The sequence below is a fragment of the Phyllosticta citribraziliensis genome, assembly GCF_038025025.1.
Source record: "Phyllosticta citribraziliensis strain CPC 17464 chromosome Unknown J3D65scaffold_9, whole genome shotgun sequence".
Taxonomy (NCBI): Eukaryota; Fungi; Ascomycota; class Dothideomycetes; order Botryosphaeriales; family Phyllostictaceae; genus Phyllosticta; species Phyllosticta citribraziliensis.
Window position 1 is genome coordinate 842685 of NW_027117346.1, and position 17314 is coordinate 859998.

The window sequence follows — 17314 nt, forward strand, 5'->3', positions numbered from 1 at the left end:
TCGCCCGTCGGAAGCTTGATCCCTGCCCTGCCCTGCCCCTCTCCCCTCCGCTCTCCCCCTCTTAGCGTCCAAGGACGCTGCTCCTCCTCCTCTTCCATCTCCCTGCTGATACCGCTGTGTTCTGCCACCCGGACTATACCGTTCGTGTGCCATGGCGAGAGCGCGCGGGGTCATTTTGCCTACTCCTCATGCATATTATTGTATCTCCAGATCAACAGTGAGGGCGATCAAAATGCGTCCATGCGCCCCAGTAAGGCAATCGACTGATAGGTGATCGGGAGCGGCATCCGTCCGTCGATCCGTCCGTTCTGCCACCGTAAACGGCGAAACCGAGCGCCAGGATGGTCGTCGGTGCAGCGACTCGCGGACACCACGGTAGGTACCTGACCACACACGCCCGCCGCTGGACGTGGCAGGGAGAGGGCAGGCGGTTCTGCCATTAGTCGCGCTGCTTCCATGGCTTGCTGCCCGCTGCCCGCTGCCCGCCCGGTTCGCTGCCGGTTATCACATATCTCCAGCAACCAAGCAACGGAAACGAGGCTATGCTCGTCATCAGGTTTCCCGCAGATTCTACCGCACACACACTGATTAGGGATAGGGAACACGTAAAAAAAGAACGGACCCGCCAGCCATCTGGTTGATATAGAGCGGACGGGCAGGCGTGCGTGCGTGACCTGGTATCGGGAACCCCATTGACTTAATCTTGTTTGCCTTCTTTTCCTCGCGCGCGCGCGCTCTCACGGCTCGATCAACTACCTACCTTGCACTTTTTGCGCTGTCCAGTCTGGATATCCGCTTTCTTTCTTTGGGGTCTACACAGAGGAAGAGGGTGTTTGACGTACAGTACATGCGCTTTCGCTTGTTTCGTGGCCCGCAGAATTGAGTTGCGTTGTGCTGCAGTAAAAGAGGAAGAAGTGAGAAGACGCAGCTGCGACAAGGCAGAATGGAGGCCATCAAGACGCTGCTGATAGCCAATCGAGGCGAGATTGCGGTAAGTGAAGACCACTCGAGTACCAGCGGAGAAGAATGCTAATCACCTTCAGGTCCGCATAATCCGCACCGCCCAACTCCACCACATCCACACCATCGCAATCTACTCGTCCGCCGACGCCGCCTCCCTGCACGTCTCGCTCGCCGACACGGCCGTGCTGCTCCCCTCGCCCTCGCCCAGCACCGCCTACACCGACACGGCCGCCATCATCGACATCGCCCGCCGCCACCAAGCCGACGCCATCATCCCGGGCTATGGCTTCCTGTCCGAAAACGCCGCCTTCGCGCGCGCCGTCCGCGACGCCGGCATCGCCTGGGTCGGCCCGGGCCCCGACCAGATCGAGGCCTTTGGCGTCAAGCACGTCGCGCGCGACCTGGCGCGCGCCGCCGGCGTGCCCATCGTCCCCGGCTCGCAGGGCCTGGTGCAGGATGCCGACGAGGCGGCGCGCGTGGCGCGCGAGCTGGGCTTCCCGGTCATGCTCAAGGCGACGGGCGGCGGCGGAGGCATGGGGCTGGTGACGTGCGCAAACGAGGATGAAGTCCGAGAGGGCTTTGCCGTCGTCCGCAGCAGAGGCGAGACGCTGTTCAAAGAAGGCGGCGTCTTTCTGGAGCGCTTCTACGCCGAAAGCAGACACGTCGAGGTGCAGGTGTTTGGCAACGGCGCGGGGCAGGCGGTGCACTTTGGCGAGCGCGAGTGCTCGATTCAGCGCAGACACCAGAAGGTCGTCGAGGAATGCCCCAGCCCGTTTGTTGAGAAGAGGCCCGAGTTGAGGCAGAAGCTGGGCGACGCTGCCGTGCTGCTCGCCGAGTCGATCAAGTATGCGTCGGCGGGGACGGTCGAGTTTTTGGTCGACGACAAGACGGGCGACTTTTTCTTCCTCGAGATGAATACGCGGTTGCAGGTCGAACACGGCATTACGGAGCTGTGCTACGGCGTCGACCTGGTCGAAATGATGCTGAAGCAGGCCGACGCTGAAAGAGCAGGAAAAGGTGGATTCGAGGCAAAATACCTAAAGAGTCTGCAGCCTTCGGGACCCAAGGGCGCGGCAATCGAAGTACGAGTGTACGCAGAGAATCCAGTTCGAGACTACGCTCCCAGCCCCGGTCTGCTGCAGCAAGTCAGCTGGAAAGAGGTGCCCGGGACGAGAATCGATACGTGGGTCTTTACGGGGGCGCGAATAACGCCCAACTACGACCCCTTGATCGCCAAAGCCATGGTCCACGCTCCTACTCGCGACGAGGCCATCTCTAAGATCCAACAGGTCCTCTCGGGCTCCAAAATCTGCGGACCGCCGACCAACCTCGAGTTCCTCGAGGCAATAGTCAGCGACGCCAATTTCAAGGCCGGCTACACGCTGACCAGCTTCCTCAAGACCTTTGACTTTGCTCCGCACGCAATCGACGTCATCTCTGCCGGCGCATATACCCTCGTCCAAGACCTCCCCGCGCGGCCCGCCGTGGGCAAGGGGATACCCCACTCAGGACCCATGGACCCGCTGGCCTTTCAAATTGGCAACCTGCTCGTGGGAAACCCGCGCGGCAAGGAAGGACTGGAGATGACGCTCAGTGGCCCTGAGTTGCGCTTCATTGGCCCGGCCGTCGTAGCTCTGTGTGGTGCGCCCATGGAGGCAACCCTCGACGGCGCACCGTTCCCTATGTGGACGCGCAAGGCTATCGTCGCGGGCCAAAAGCTTAAGATTGGCAAGACGACTGGCGGCGGCTGTCGCTCGTACCTGGCCATCTACGGCGGACTTCCCGGCGTGGCAGACTACTTTGGCTCCAAGAGCACGTCGCCGTCAGTCGGCCTAGGCGGATACCAAGGGCGACCACTTGCCCCTGGCGACTTTCTGCAAGTAGCGCGCGAGATACCTTCGGAGCTGGCTACACAGGAAATCAGCATCCCAGAGCACCTGCGGCCCGTCTACACCAACGACTGGAAAGTCAAGGCCATGTCGGGCCCGCACGACGACGGCTTCCTGACTCCCGAGGATATCGAGATGATTTACTCGACCATCTGGAAGGTGTCGCACAATGCAAGCCGCACGGGAATCCGCTTGGTTGGCCCCATTCCCAAATGGGCACGAAAAGACGGCGGCGAAGGCGGCGCCCACCCAAGCAACCTCGTCGAGTACGGGTACCCGCTCGGCACACTCAACTGGACCGGCGACGACCCTTGCATCTTTCCCGTCGACTGCCCCAACTTTGGCGGCTTCGTATCGTCTACGACGGTCGTGCGCGCCGACTGGTGGAAGTTGGGCCAGATCAAGGCTGGCGACAAGCTGCAGTACGAGCGCGTGTCACTCGGGGACGCTTTGGAGCTGAGGGCGCGGCTTGAGAGTTTCCTGAAGAGTTTGGAGAAGGCGGTCGAGACTGGAGGCAAATTTGAGCAGGTCGAGCCTTTTGATGCCCACAGTCAAGCGCCGTCAACGGCAAAGGGGAATTGGGAAAAGGCCGTTCTCTGGCACAGACCTCAAGAAGGCAATCTGCCAGCCGTGACTTATCGACAGGTAAGAAAACCAGCAACGGAAGAGAAAAGTACTGACGATGCAGGGCGGCGACGACCATATCATGGTCGAATACGGCAACCAAAACTTCGACCTCAACCATCGCAGCCGCGTCACCAAGCTCGAGACTCTGCTCCGCGACCCGAGCAAGATACCATCTTGGCTCCATGATGCTCTCATAACCACCATGGGCTGCTGCACAACCCTCACCCTCTTTTACGATGGCGCAGCGCTGCCGCGCGATAAGCTCATCTCGCAGCTCCAAGCCTACGAATCGCAACTGGGTGACCTCTCAACGACCAAGATCCCCTGTAGACGCTTCAAGCTGCCCATCAGCTTCTCCAGCCCCGAACAGCGCGAAGCTGTGGCCCGGTACATGGAGACGCAGCGGCCGCACGCGCCCTACCTCCCGGACAACCTAGCCTTTGTGGCGCGTAACAACGGACTGGAGCCGCAGGATCTGGTCAAGACGTACTTGACGGGCACGTTTGTGGCCGTATGCGTGGGCTTCTACTGCGGCAACACGGTATGCCTGCCAGCAGACCCGCGACATCGTATGAACTGCCCCAAGCAGAACCCGTCGCGCGTCTACACGCCTGCAGGCACCGTGTCGTGGGGAGGCTCTTGCATGAGCCTATACCCGGTCGACAGCCCCGGGGGGTACCAGATGACGGGGCGCACGGTGCCGAGCTTTGACGCGCTGGGGTGGCGCAAGGGATGCAGCCCGGTGCGGCCGTGGGTCTTTCAGGATTGGGATCTTTTGACCTATTCCGAGATCAGCGAGGATGAGATGGGGCGCACGCTGGCCAAGTGGGAGGCTGGATTGTATGAATGGGAGTGGGAGGAGGTCTTGTTCGATGTGGCTGAGCACAACGAATTGCTGAAGAAGACCAAGGACGAGGTCGTGGCTGTCAGGGAGAGGCAGCGCAAAGCGAATGCCGAGATGATGAAGGAGGAGCAGATAAGCCTGGCCAAGTGGAGAGAGGAGAAGAGCAAAGTCGGTCTCGACATGGGGACGGTCGAGAAATTGCTGGACGGTAAGAGTGCCATTTCCACCTCTTCTCATCTTGTTGGTTTACTAAGTTTGCCCAAAGACCCCGCAATCGTGGCCATCGAAGCGCCCGTCGACGCCAATGTCTGGAAGGTCGAGGTCGCCGACGGCGTCGCCCTCGAACCCAATCACCTCGTCTCCATTCTCGAAGCCATGAAGCTCGAGATTGCGGTGCGGCTACCGGATGACATCAAGGCTCCCGCAAAGATTGAAAAGGTGTTGGTCAAGCCCGGCGAGACGGTGAGCGCAGGAGCCAAGATTGCGCTTGTGCGGAGAGGGTGATGGAGAGATGCATGTGGGATGAACCCAGATGGAGGTTTTGGTAGAGTGAGGGGAAGTCCCTGATTTTGGTCGCCTTGGCTAGAGTTTGATTGGCTGACAGAGGTCCTGGTCTGGCATCCATAAGTGTGAGATGCAAAGTGCTTGTTTTTTGCGAATGCTTCGTCCTCTTGGTGCTGCGATATTACGTGTTGGAATGCGTTTCGAACAACCGTATCACGCGTAGAAGCACTGTCGACTTCTTGCCAGGAAGTTCCATCGTTGGATGGTCAGTTTCGAGATTGTGCAGCCGCGGAAACGGTGAGAGCGCCTCCAGCCAGTGGGACTGGTCTTGTGAATCCCCTGCGCAAGCCTCTTCAGCAAGCAGCACAGAGGCGCGAGCAAACGCGTGTGCGTGCGCCGTCCCCTGACGCAAGCAGAGATTACAAAACAAAGGGCGGCGACGGGTGGCTGAGGTGAGCGATGCGAGTGATGAGCAAGAGGCGCGTGGGCCAGCCCGACACCCGAGACCCGACAGCCCGTCACCTCAGCGGCTGGGATGAACCAAGCCCTGCCGAGAGGTTAATGGGGCAATTAATACGCCGACGTATTGACGCCCTGACAAAGACCAAGACGGAGTGACGAAGAGGAGATGAAAGAAGAGACTTCTGGATTTCTCTCCAATGGCTCTCGGACTTCGGGGTCCTCCGTGCGTGCGTGCGCGGCTCGGTCGTTGCCGGACAGAGCGAGGGGAAGGGGAGAGAGGGGGATCGTCATCCGGGCCCGGCGTAGTCGCCAGTGTGATACGAGTACGGAATTTGGCGGAGTTGGTTGTTGCTGCCTGTCTGCGAGGGTGGCTGTAGCAAATGCGAGGAAGCACGACGGGCAAAGGGGCAGAGAGACAGTGTGTGAGAGAGAGATTCCTTCATCAGAGAGGTTTGGGGGGCCAAAAGCTGGTTGGTACACGGTGGCACTGGGCTGGCTCGGCTCGCCACGGGCATTGGTGTTTCTGGCGCCCGCTTGGCAACGGCAAGCCACTCGTTCAGCGTGGACGTTGTTTGCAATGCGGATGGTGTAGTTTGAGTTGGCGTTCGTGTTGTGGTTGACAGGAGCGAGCGGGTGAGCGGGCTCCAACGGTCGACTAGCGGTGGGTTCCGGTCCCTTCACAAAGTCAATTCCAACCTCGCCAGCTAGAGACACCCGTACACCATGTCGACCTTTTCATTTGCAGTCTTGTCGTACAGAGTCCTACACGCGCTCATGCCCTTTGGCCATGGATCTTATCTCCGAAGCGGCGGGCTTCCGGCTGTTTGTGGCTTGGACAAGTGAACACAGCGTGCTGCGGCTGGACCGGAGAGAGGACGAATGCCTGTCCTGATCATGACGATGGGGCTTTCGCTTGGACGCGTCGGCGCAACGGCCAGTTTGGTGAGTTGGGTCGGGTCCGGTCGCTGAGGTGGAGTGGACGTGGGGTGAAGTCGAAGAGAAGTGAAAGTGGTCGCGTGCCCTTGTAGAACACTCCCATCGACCGGACTCCCCGCCAGATCCAACTCCACTTGGCCTACAGCACCTTACGATGCCGAAGCAAACCAGGTCCAGTACACGGATGTCTCTTTGCCGGCTCGGCGCTACGAATGCCATGGCATCGTCAGTCAGCCAACGTAAGGTAATGGACGTCGCCCCGGCTGCACGCGACCTCTTGCCTGCTTAGTCGCTTGCGCAGTGCAGTGCAGCCTGGCTGTCTCTTGCCATCCAAGTCAAACCTGCCCTGCCTGCCCTGCCCTATGGCCCCACCACCCTCTCACCTGGCCTGTCGTCTCATCATCGCTCTCTCACCCTCTTCCCTTTTCTTCTGTTTGCTGCTTTGGGTACCCTCCCACCATCACTCCCCATGTACCAACATTGACGTCTTCTCCAAACCACCACCGCCGCCTTGTCTCTTCTTCTGCTTCTCTTTTCCCTGTAAATATTGCACTTTATCCCTCCCTCCCCCCTCTCCCTTGACACCCTCTGGCTGCCACGTCCCCTGCGGCCGCGTCACCCATTCGTGTGACCTCTGCTGGATACATAATCCCTAGATTGTCTCCTCCTCCCCCTCGACCAAGCCTTGGTCGTCATGAGGGTCTTGGGTCTGCTCACCTCGGCTGCTGTCGTCGTCACAGTCTCGGCCTCAGCCATTCCCACTGCCAAAAATTACAAACATGAACTGGTGCGGCGAGAAGATACAAAATACTTTCGTACGTGGACTGCCCCTTTCCCCTGCCAGGCAACTGAATCATCTAACAGACGACAGACGAGCCTGGGTAAGTCGCCGCGTACCAGTTGATCGTGCTTCGCAAATATTTCTAACACTGAAATCAGCGGCAGCGAGATTCTAGGCCATTACGATTTGAGATATTTCAAGGGCCAGGACAGCTACGAGGACCGCTTGCTCACGCTCCGCCACCTGACGCGAGCCTACCTCACCTGGTTCCGGGAACATGGTCTGGAGACGTGGATCGCGCACGGCACGCTGCTTGGTTGGTGGTGGAGCGGCGGCATGCTGCCGTGGGACTGGGACGTCGACACCCAAGTGGCCGACTCGACCCTCGTCCACCTCGCCCAAAACTACAACATGACGCGCTGGCCGTACGAGTCGGACCTGGGCGACGATGTCAAGCGCGAGTACCTGCTCGACGTGAATCCCTACTCGGCGGAACGCATCCGAGGCGATGGAAACAACGTCATCGACGCTCGATGGATCGACACGAGCAATGGCCTGTACATCGACATTACCGGCCTGACTGAGACGCGGCCAGACGAGGATCCAGGTGTCTGGAGCTGTAAAAACGAGCATCGTTATAGGACGAGGGATTTGTTTCCACTGCGCCCAACCTTGTTTGAGGGTGTTGTTGCTTGGGTACCCTTTAACTACGCCAAAATTCTTGTCGAAGAATACAACAACAAGGCGTTGACACTGGAAGAGTACGAAGGGTAAGTTTGCTGCCCATTTTGGCAAAGCTGGACACTTACACTTGGGCAGTCATCGGTGGGACCAGCAGTCGTTCCAGTGGGTGAAGTTGGAAAAAGAGGGCGAGGGGGGAGACCAGCCTACTTCATGATGTGACGATGGACATTTGCATGTGTGTTTTTGTGGAATGGGTTCTGGTTTTTCAGATGTTTAGCATGATACCCCAGGCGTCTGCCAAGCGACAGCATCAATCGGCGTTGCATGAGCTGCGGAAGCATGGCGACTGCCACCTTGTCAAAGCTGATTCTTTGTAAAGCAATATCAATCAAAAACGTTGGACACAGGAAGTAGTCATGGTCACGACATGACGGTTGGGATTAAGTTGAGGCAAAAGGCGAGGAAGCTTTTTGGCCAAGCCCGAGCCACGCTAAACCGTGTTGATGACCTCATTTGTAATCGGAGACGCTGCGGATGCGACTGGAAATCGGACGAAATCCATCCCCGTCCCCCTCGACATAACCTATACATATCCTCCGTCAGCCGCAACCATGTCGCCTCCTCTCCATACAACCTTCCCTTACGAATCTGGCAAACGACACCGCCATGGCATCGAACGCTGAAGCCTCTACAACTCCTCAATACCAACCCACATCGCCGACTCGAGGTCTACCGTCAAGCGACGACCAGGTAGCCGCCACGAACGACGCTCACGATGAAACCTCGCCCGCGAACGATGACAACCCCCTCTACCTCTCCTCGCCCACGGCCGACTCCATCGCCCTCACCCTAACCCACCACGGGACCAAATACACTCTCCACTTCGCCCCTCGCGCGACGCTCTCCGACCTCTCCTCCGCCATCTCGACGCACCCCTCCTTCCAGCTCCCGCCCACCCACCAGAAGCTGCTCATATCGCCCAAACCGGGGCTCGTCAAGCCGCCCTTCAGCGCCGCACATGCCTCGCTGCCCCTCGCTTCTCTCGTCTCGCGCAAGATCCAACTCCTCGGCCACGCCCCCGCCGCCATCGCCGCCCTGCAACACGCTGTCACGGCCGGCACCACCGCACACGCCGCGCGCTCCAACCGCGCGTACCCCGTCGCGCCCGCCACGCCCGCGCCGACACGGCAGCGCAGCGCGCAAGCGGCGGCCGACGCCACATACACGTTCTCTGCCATCCGGCCGCTGCCACACCTCCCGCACGCCGAGCGCAGCGCGGCCCTCCTGCGGCGCCTCGCCGACGACGCGGGGATCCGCAGCGCGATGCGGACGCACCGGTTCCGCGTCGGGCTGCTGACGGAGATGGACCCGGCGGCGCACACGACGCACGAGTCGCGCACGCTGGGCCTGAACCGCAACCGCGGCGAGGTGGTCGAGCTGCGGCTGCGCACCGACGCGTACGACGGCTACCGCGACTACCGCACCATCCGCCGCACCCTGTGCCACGAGCTGGCGCACAACGTGTGGGGCGACCACGACCGCAACTTTTGGGACTTGTGTCGCGCCATTGAGAAGGAGGTCGAGCGCGCCGATTGGACGAGGGGCGGACGGAGGGTTGGCGGCAGTGGCGGCGATGAGGTGTACGAGCCCCCTGGCGATCCGGAGTTGAGGGGCGATGCCGTCGACCATGGTGGGTGGACGGGCGGGACGTTTGTGCTGGGCGGCGGCGCGAGCGGGACGTTGAGTAGTAGTGTGAGCAGTCCAGCTAGTCGGAGGGAAATGATGGCCAAAGCCGCGGAGGAGAGGGCCAAGAGGGCAAGTCGGGAGAAGGAGGGAGAGAAGTAGGTGGATAAGGGCATCCATCAACGCATAAAAAGATAGCAAACGATTCCCCAATGGCAGCTCATTCACACTTCTCAAAAAAGACTTTTTGCAAGACAAATAGTCATTGGATATCATTCTCCCTGTATCTGGGAACCCTCCCTGCCCATCCTATCCTGAATACCATGCCATGATGCGTTGTTCGTGTCTGCTACATTTTGACCGAAAGACGTGAAGAAACAAAAAAAAAAAAAAGGAAACGCCGAATGCTTTTGCAAAAAAAAGATCCAAGCCACGCAGCAATTTTTGGTTTCGACCCGATAGGGCAAAGCAAAAGCCGGGGCAGCAAAAAGGACGTCAAGAACAAAACCCTCCTTGTACATTACAATGAGCTCATGCCTTGAAAATCTTCTCCAGGCCCTCGAGCAGAATGTCGGCGTGGTGCCTCTGGAAGATCAACATGGGCCGCAGACGGACGGCGGCGGCACCGCTGCCACCAATGTTGATGCCGATAGTCTTGGCCTTGGCCAGCACCTCGTCACGGCGGGGGCTGTCCCAGGCAATGAAGGTGCCCTGGCCCTTGCCCCTGAGGCTCTGGATCTCGTTGGGATACTTTTGCTGCAGTTGCTCGAGTCCCTGGTAGAGGTAGTCGCCAGTGATGGCCGTGTTCTCGACGAGGTTGAGGGCCTCGATTTCCTCAATGATGGCGCGGAAGAGGATGGCGCGGGCAGGGTCACCCATCCAGGTGTTGAACTGGCGGTACGGCTTGTTGGGACGGAGCTCGTTGTTGCCAAAGTAGTAGCCAGCAGTTTGGGCCTTCTTGGAGAAGGTAACCATGTCGGGAGGCGTGGGGAGGTCCCAGTGCTCGTGCGCCCAGAACTTGCCCGTGGCGCCAACACCAGTCTGGACCTCGTCAACAATCATGAGGATGTCGTGCTTCTTTGTAATTTCGCGGAGGCCGCGGAAGAAGGCCGGCGAGGCGTGGTTGTCGCCACCCTCGGACTGAACGGGCTCGATGATGATGGCAGCGGGCGGGTTGTGGTAGGTGGTGAGCAGGCGCTCAGTCTCCTCGAGGCAGCGCTTCTCCTCGGCAGCGTTCTCGGCGGCGTACTGGTCGAGAGGGTACTTGCACATGGGGAAGGGAGCCTGAGGCCAGTCAAAGGCGGGAATGTCGAGCTTGTGGATGGGCTTGCTGCGGGTGGTGGAGAGCGATCCAAACATGCGACCGTGGAAGCCAGACTTGAAGGAGAGGATGGAGAAGTTGGGAGCACCAGGCTGAGCGTTGTTCATGGACGACAGCATCTCCTCCTCGGTGAACTCGACGTGGGCACCACCGCGCTGTTGTTGCCTCTTCCACATGAAAGCGGCCTTGAAGGCCAGCTCGTTGGCATCGGATCCAGACTGGCCGGTAAAGACCTGGTTGCAGCCCTTGGGCGCCACCTTGAGAATGCCAGTCTCGAGAATCTCGGCCCAGTCGTGCTGAGGAAAGTTGCCGAGCGCCGGGCGGTTGATGATGGCGCTGGCCATCTCCGGCGAGGTGGCGGCCTTGAGAAGGGTCGCGTTGTTGTAACCAACGGGGATGGAAGCAATCTGGGCGTAGCTGCAGGAGTCAGCAGAGATTCTCAAGATCAGCATGTCCGACTTACACATCAAGCAGCACGTTGCCGTCCAAGTCGGCAATGTAGTTGCCCGAGCTGGCGCGGTAGTCGGCCATCATGTTCAAGCTGCGCGTGTCAAAGACCTTCTCCAGGCGGTCAATGGCGGGCTTGGTCTGAGGACCCGGAATCTGGGTGCGGATGACGGGGCCGGCGGGCTCATTGTGGAAGAGCGAGGGCTCGGTGCCGTTGGTGGCAGTCGCAGCAGCAGCAGCAGCAGCGGTGGCATACTTCCTGCTGGGCACAGCAACCCTTGCGGAGGCGCGCGCAACAGCAGGAGAAACCTTGGGGACGGAGCGGGCGAAGGAGGCCATGGTGAAGAGTGGCAGTGTGTGTGGGCAGGGAGAACGGATGCCGTGGACGGGCGGAAAAAGGGCAGGAGCGTGGCGGTTTCCCCGCGTTGAAGGTTGGCACGGGCGAAGTTTGTCTGAGGCGGTTGCTGACGGGGGTGAGAAGGGTGGGTAGGTCCAAAGGCTGAGAGTAAGGAAGAGGATGCGATGATTCAGGAACGAGGGCGAGCAGGCGTTTATATCCAGGCTGGTGGTGTTTGGGTGGAGAATTGTTCAGGTCAGGTCAACCAAGACCCCAGGACTATCTGGCGTACCGTAGGGCGTGCAGGGGCGTCGGGGCCGAGCAGCGAATCGACGCACGCCAAGATGGCGCCCTTGACGCCGCGGGGAAAGCCTAGGCCGAGAGTGGGTACTGCATGCGACGGCCATGGCGTGTACGGCGCTCTCTGCACACCAACAGTGCCACGATAAGACGCTCTCTCCCGCAAACAATTACCAAATCTTCACCTGTATCCACTGCTCCGCTGCTCCGTCTCCCGGAGTATCGCAAGAATCGCAAAAACACCACTGCCCCGACCTTCCCCGAATCCTCCCGATGTCGCTGTCGAGATGCAACCAGCCAAGCTAACCATGCTCAAAACGCCTTTTCCATCAGAGCCACCCCACGCCGACTTTTGCGTCGGAACCCAGAACCCAACTGACCATGCAGCAACCGAAGAAAGCATTATTAAAATTTCTGGACAAGTCGAATCGCAACCACTGCCTCCATCATCCCCTCGTCACCTGCCGCTGGTGATGCCCAGCTGCCGCAACCGCTCCGGATTCATGCGATCAAAATTGCCTTCGCACGAGTCGCTGGTCGATGGCGTCGCCAGCTGCATCGGACTGGGATGACCGTTGGCTCCAGACGCGTCTGCACCGTCTACCCTGACAGCCATGTTCCTCTCTACGTTGGCTTCGTTGAGCAGTTTGGTCGAATTCTCCGTAGCCTCGCCATCCGCCGCCATGCCTTGATTTGCGTCGCCACCCTCGAAAGCATCCACGTCGTCTTGCTCGTCCATGGGACTACCATCGGCTGGAGGCGGCGGTGGAGGTGGTGGCGGGGCCAGCTGTGCCATCTTCTGCTTTTTCGATGCCGAGGACACGTCGTCGTCTGGCGAGGTGCCGTTGGGAGTCTCCTCGTCCCTTTTGCGCTTGGAGTGACTGTCGGTCTGCGAGATGGGGGATTCTTCGTTTGCGTCTGCAAACTCGTCGTCGGAAATATCGGGCATCCCTTCGTCTTCTGCTTTGGCGTCCTCTGGGGTCTGCTTGACTCCTGGCTCACCAAGCGGCGTCGTGCTCCCATTCTCTTCGGGAGCCGTGGGCTTCGCCTTTTCTTGCGTCCGCTTGCGATCCTCGCGCTCTTTCCTCTTCTTCACCGCCTTGCCAAGGAACTCCTTGCAGTGCTGTTTGATACCAGCAATTTGCTTCTTGGCTATTTTGGTAGGATCTTGAACCCGGCCGTTTTTGTAATCCGAGTTGGCCAGCTTGTCCGATAGCTGGAACATGTCAGCGACTGAGGTCATTCAGGGCTTGGAAGCTTACCTCTTTGCCAAACCGCTTCAGGTCGTCCCTGGGCAGCTTGTTCTTGAACTCGTGGAGGACGGCATTTATGTGGGGCCACATCTGACAACTGTTAGCATGTCGGCTGAGAACAAGGCCAAAGAGGCTCACAATCTTTTTGTACAGCTTCTTTTGCTGTTCTTCTGTAAGCGTCCTCCACTTCTCCGTGCTCGGCTTCTTCTCCTTTTTCGCAGATTCGGTCGCTTGGGGAGTCGTCGACTCGGCAGGGGTCTGCGTCTTGGGCGTCCCACCCTCCGTGATACTACGGATGATGTCTTCTAATCGCCTAGACTGTTCATTTTCTCGGGGAGGTGGAGGTGGTTGCGCAGCTGGAGCGGTTGGACGTTGCCAGGTAGTTTCGCCGCTGGAACTATAATAATACGGTTTTCCACGATCATTGTGAGCCATGAACCATCCCGGAGGAAGGGGCAATTGAGGCGGACGACGAAATTGTCTTGCTTGCGCAAAAGGTGGTCTTGCAGGGAGCGCGTTGCGAGGAGCGGAGGGGCCCTTGGGAGCTGCTGGTGACTTTGATCGCGACCTTGAACGCTTCCTCTCACGCTCCTCCCGCTCGTTGCGCCTTGATTCGACGACAATGTTTGGATCGCGCTTGACTCGAGGTATGCGGTATTCCATCTTCAGCTGGCTCCATTCGTAAAGGAGGCGACCGGCTTTGCTGGCTACCTGCTCATGCTCGCTACTCTTGAGCTTCTCGACCGTCTCCTCAATATTTGAATTTTGAATCTTGTTGCGGGACAAGCGTGGCATCTTGTCCAGAATTTCCAGAATCTGCAGGCAAACATTGTTGTCGTCAAAGAAGTTGTTGAGGGCGGTTTTGAGGATCTGGTAGCCATGCATGCGAATCACCCGATTCATGACCCTTTCATCGTCGCTGCGCTGAATACGGCTCAGAAGCTTAACGGCAATCCACTTCTCCTTGCACTGCATGAGCGTTGCCATGACTTTGGTGACGCCGCCTTCCTCAAGAGACTTTGGCTGAACATTGTTGACATATTCTTCGTCGTCTTCGGCAACCTTTTTCTTGCGGGGCTTCTTGGCAACGGCGGTATCCCAGCCGTCCGAGTCGTCAATTCCGAGGGCTTCGATGGTGGTGTGCGAGAGCTTGGTGGCCCGTTCGGTCTGCGTCTTGCCTCCAATGTAGCCTGTGCAATTTTGCTCGCCGCAATAGCATGGTTGAGGGTCAGCGCCATAGCGATCGACGTTGTAGTTGAAGACGAGCTCCTCGCCGGCTCTGATGTGTCTCTCGGCAAAGATGCCCATGCGCAGTTTGTCACCGACCACCCACTTGTCGACGTAGCAATTGGGATTGCACGAGTGGTTGCAAAAGCGTCCCAGGTTTCCTTTCTTCGTTGCATCGACAAATTCGCCTTTGGTGAGCGACATGAAATAAAAATGCTTAATGCCCTCGTGGTCGTATTGGGTCATCCGGCGGCGAAAGTGGCCCTCATTAATGACCTCCCCAATGTACTCGAAAACAAAGTCATTTGGCTTCAGGTTGGCGTTTGCACGCAACCCATATCCTTTCTTTTCGGTTTTGATGACTGTCACGTCGGCGTTTTGTTTCCTCAGGAATCGCTGGTTTTGGCAGTTTGGGCCGCAGCCGCAATCGCCGACGCACTCCATCTTGGTAGCGCGGTTGATGCAATCCGAGTCTTCGCCGCACGCGAGGTTTTCCTTGCTCTCCGAGTCTAGAAATGTCAGCAATGCGCAGAGAAACCAAGGCGAGAGCCATACCCCACTCCTCGGCGCAGTCGCACTCGAGGGCGTGCTCGGTCGAGCCCATGTACTTGTTGCCGTAGGTGCATTCCTCGAGAAGAGTAAAAGTCGTGGTAGACTCTAGAGTCTTGTCCTCGTAGTCGAGGAAGAGCGGCGGCGGTTTCTTCTCGATCCTCTGCGACGATGAGCGCGCAAGTTTGGGAGCCTTGCCGGGCTCTAGCTTTACCGTGATGTCGCCACCAACGACTTCTTCGCCCTCCAGGCTCTCGGCGGGGGTTTGGCTGCCGCTCTCCATCTTAGCGGGGGTATGTGGGCTCGATTTGACGGCAGACTTGGGTGGCGAGGCGGATCCATTCGCGGTCAGGGCCTGCTCCTGCCTGTCCGGCTCCAGCTCGCCCTGGTGATGTGCGCCTCCATCGTCTGCGGGGCTCTCAGTCTCAAGCTTCATGTCGCGCACCTCGGGCTCCAATTGAGCGGCTTGCCTGTCGGTTTCGCTTTCCGACATGGTGTGCAGGCGGTCGGAGTTGACGCGGCGAAGAGCGCAGGAGAAGAGGCAAATGGGCGGATGAGGGAAAACAAGCCCCAAGACCGTCGAGCACTAAGCGATGCCGTATCTATACAGACGCTCAACTCGCAGCGGCATGACCCCGCACCACGTCTCTCACTTTGCGCGTCGGATGCGAAATGTTGGCAGGTTCGGCGGATGTCAGGCCAATTCTCAAATCTTGCCCTCGTCGGTTGAGGCACCGGGTGCGCTGCGATGCGGTCGGCGATGTCCAAGGTCGGAGGGAAGGGTCGTCGGTCGCGGGCGTAAGCGATTCGTATCGCGACTGGAGGGTCAAGGAGCCAAAGGAGCGCGCAGGCAATGCCGGTCGTGGTCTGGTAGGGAGCGTGGTGGGAGTGAAGGAGATGGGATGGTTCAGTTGGACCGGCGAAGTCGCGGAGCAGTTGGGCGGACCCCTATGGCATTATAGTTTTGGCGGGTGGTTGACGCGTTCGGCGTAGGACGACCGAAATGTGCTTGCGATCGCTGCAGGTCCCGTCACTGATGCGGTGTTTGCAAACTCCAGACACAGTCCTTGTGGATGGCGACGCAACCTCCACTGAGGCTCTACTGTCGGGTCTTGGCCTTGGACGCATCTCGGCGAAAGCGGGCTCCATGACCGACGGAACGGTACCTGCCTGCCTGCACCTATTCCAGGTCTGACCTCGACGACAGCCAATGGCGAGCGCGTAAACGTCAGAAATGATGGGACATGTTCTGCAAAAGTTTCACAATTTGGTTTGAGTACGTGTCTCGCACCAGCGATTTTTACTCTTTTTTCCCCCCTCCGTCGCTGGTTTATGTAAAAAATATACTATCAATGGGTTTGCAGTGCACAAGTTTCGAGCGTTGAGTTTACTTTGACCAAGTGGCGCAATGAATTGACTCGATCGCTCACGGCTTATGACGCAGACAAGTCGTCGAGCTCAGGACCACGAGAAGATGGATATTATTCATGAAAGTAGAAGTGGCACAGTGGGTGTCGAAAGAAATTAGACCTCCTAGCGATACAAGTGCGCCTAGGGAGCGTTCATTCGCTGCTTCGCCTGCGCTTAAGGAGCATTCATATACCACTGTATGCGCTTAGGAAGTGATCTTTCATTGCCCCGGACAGACGGTGAGAGTCTCATTTCTCTCGACACGCACTGTGGTGGAATGAACGGCACCTCGCGGCTGTGCTACAGCTGGCGTCTTAAAGTAATCGGGCCACGACTCTTTGTTGGACCAACCACGACGACAAGTCAGCGGGGAGTAGAGGCCCGCGGTAATCAGCTCTCGTATAAAGGACGACTCGATAGTGCAAACGTCGTTGGTCGCGTATCATGATTTGCAGCCGAGAGCAGGGGTGGATGGCCAATCCCGTTTGGTCGAGGGGTGCATCATGGACAAGTTCGTTTTTCGTCAGAGGGCTGCGGAACACAAACAAGGTTGGCAAAAGTATGCGATAGTGGGAGCTGCTGCCTGCCTGCCTGGTCAGGAATGAGCCAAAAGGGCGTGAGGCAAGCAAATTAAAAATGCAAAAGCCAGGCGAATTCTGAAATCTGAAGGATTCGAGCAAAGCCTCGTCCAAACAACAGGTGCGACGCCGACATCTGAGTGCCTTGCAGGCTCAGCGACGACATCCAAACGCCCGGCGTGTGTGTAACCAGCGGTTGCACCTCAGACCGGGGGCTCGTCTGCGGAGGTGGCACCAAATCGGCACGGCTGCCGGCGATCAGGAACAGCACAGCTGTTGAACCGAACAGGCCAGAGAGGAACGAAGGAATGCATCTGAGGCAGCATTTCTGGCGGCAATAATTCAGGCCGCAAACGCGATAAGGCTGAGGACGCAGCCGGCAGAAGACAGCTGGGCAGAGGGCTGTAGAGACGTCCGGTGTGGCATTTGCGCCCTTGGCACCGCCGATTACTCAGTGGTTTTGGCTCCCGCTGTGGCTACGGCACTTGGCGGTTGGGCGCGGACGGACTCGCCCGTTTC

At 58.6% G+C, this 17314-nt stretch overlaps 6 protein-coding genes across 6 annotated transcripts; 3 read left to right on the forward strand and 3 right to left on the reverse strand.

Annotated features, from left to right (window-relative positions):
• Positions 1-670: 670 nt before the first annotated feature.
• J3D65DRAFT_467007 (allophanate hydrolase subunit 2-domain-containing protein) lies at positions 671-5057 on the forward strand. The gene is made up of 4 exons (XM_066796479.1): positions 671-991; positions 1044-3497; positions 3541-4531; positions 4589-5057. Exons 1-4 carry the CDS (start codon positions 944-946, stop codon positions 4825-4827), a joined length of 3732 nt encoding a protein of 1243 aa, XP_066653045.1. The 5' UTR covers positions 671-943; the 3' UTR covers positions 4828-5057.
• Positions 5058-6617: 1560 nt separating this feature from the next.
• J3D65DRAFT_632127 (LicD family-domain-containing protein) lies at positions 6618-8097 on the forward strand. Its single transcript, XM_066800982.1, has 4 exons — positions 6618-7040; positions 7097-7106; positions 7165-7776; positions 7826-8097. The coding sequence occupies exons 1-4, from the start codon at positions 6920-6922 to the stop codon at positions 7902-7904; spliced, it is 822 nt and encodes a 273-aa protein (XP_066653046.1). The 5' UTR covers positions 6618-6919; the 3' UTR covers positions 7905-8097.
• Positions 8098-8280: 183 nt separating this feature from the next.
• J3D65DRAFT_632129 (WLM domain-containing protein) lies at positions 8281-9614 on the forward strand. The gene has a single exon (XM_066800983.1). It carries the CDS (start codon positions 8357-8359, stop codon positions 9533-9535), a length of 1179 nt encoding a protein of 392 aa, XP_066653047.1. The 5' UTR covers positions 8281-8356; the 3' UTR covers positions 9536-9614.
• On the reverse strand, positions 9591-10032 carry J3D65DRAFT_467131 (uncharacterized protein). The gene has a single exon (XM_066796480.1). The coding sequence runs from the start codon at positions 9892-9894 to the stop codon at positions 9646-9648; it is 249 nt and encodes an 82-aa protein (XP_066653048.1). The 5' UTR covers positions 9895-10032; the 3' UTR covers positions 9591-9645.
• J3D65DRAFT_647056 (aminotransferase class-III-domain-containing protein) lies at positions 9905-11480 on the reverse strand (the record flags this gene model as incomplete). The annotated part of the gene is made up of 2 exons (XM_066802317.1): positions 9905-11111; positions 11158-11480. The coding sequence occupies 2 exons, from the start codon at positions 11478-11480 to the stop codon at positions 9905-9907; spliced, it is 1530 nt and encodes a 509-aa protein (XP_066653049.1).
• A 580-nt stretch (positions 11481-12060) lies between these two features.
• Positions 12061-15389, reverse strand: J3D65DRAFT_466904 (uncharacterized protein). The gene is made up of 4 exons (XM_066796477.1): positions 14814-15389; positions 13170-14767; positions 13041-13121; positions 12061-12994 (listed from the first exon to the last, which is right to left on the reverse strand). The coding sequence occupies exons 1-4, from the start codon at positions 15298-15300 to the stop codon at positions 12236-12238; spliced, it is 2925 nt and encodes a 974-aa protein (XP_066653050.1). The 5' UTR covers positions 15301-15389; the 3' UTR covers positions 12061-12235.
• Between the last annotated feature and the right edge of the window lie 1925 nt (positions 15390-17314).

Bases quoted from the DNA above. Each gene is read 5' to 3' on its own strand.
- J3D65DRAFT_467007 (XM_066796479.1), top strand. From the start codon at position 944: ATGGAGGCCATCAAGACGCTGCTGATAGCCAATCGAGGCGAGATTGCG. The intron at 992-1,043 runs GTAAGTGAAGAC...AATCACCTTCAG, and splicing joins CCAATCGAGGCGAGATTGCG to GTCCGCATAATCCGCACCGC. The intron at 3,498-3,540 runs GTAAGAAAACCA...CTGACGATGCAG, and splicing joins CAGCCGTGACTTATCGACAG to GGCGGCGACGACCATATCAT.
- J3D65DRAFT_632127 (XM_066800982.1), top strand. From the start codon at position 6,920: ATGAGGGTCTTGGGTCTGCTCACCTCGGCTGCTGTCGTCGTCACAGTC. The intron at 7,777-7,825 runs GTAAGTTTGCTG...ACACTTGGGCAG, and splicing joins ACACTGGAAGAGTACGAAGG to TCATCGGTGGGACCAGCAGT.
- J3D65DRAFT_632129 (XM_066800983.1), top strand. From the start codon at position 8,357: ATGGCATCGAACGCTGAAGCCTCTACAACTCCTCAATACCAACCCACA.
- J3D65DRAFT_467131 (XM_066796480.1), bottom strand. From the start codon at position 9,894: ATGTACAAGGAGGGTTTTGTTCTTGACGTCCTTTTTGCTGCCCCGGCT.
- J3D65DRAFT_466904 (XM_066796477.1), bottom strand. From the start codon at position 15,300: ATGTCGGAAAGCGAAACCGACAGGCAAGCCGCTCAATTGGAGCCCGAG. The intron at 14,768-14,813 runs GTATGGCTCTCG...TGACATTTCTAG, and splicing joins CGACTGCGCCGAGGAGTGGG to ACTCGGAGAGCAAGGAAAAC. The intron at 13,122-13,169 runs GTGAGCCTCTTT...AACAGTTGTCAG, and splicing joins AGAAGCTGTACAAAAAGATT to ATGTGGCCCCACATAAATGC.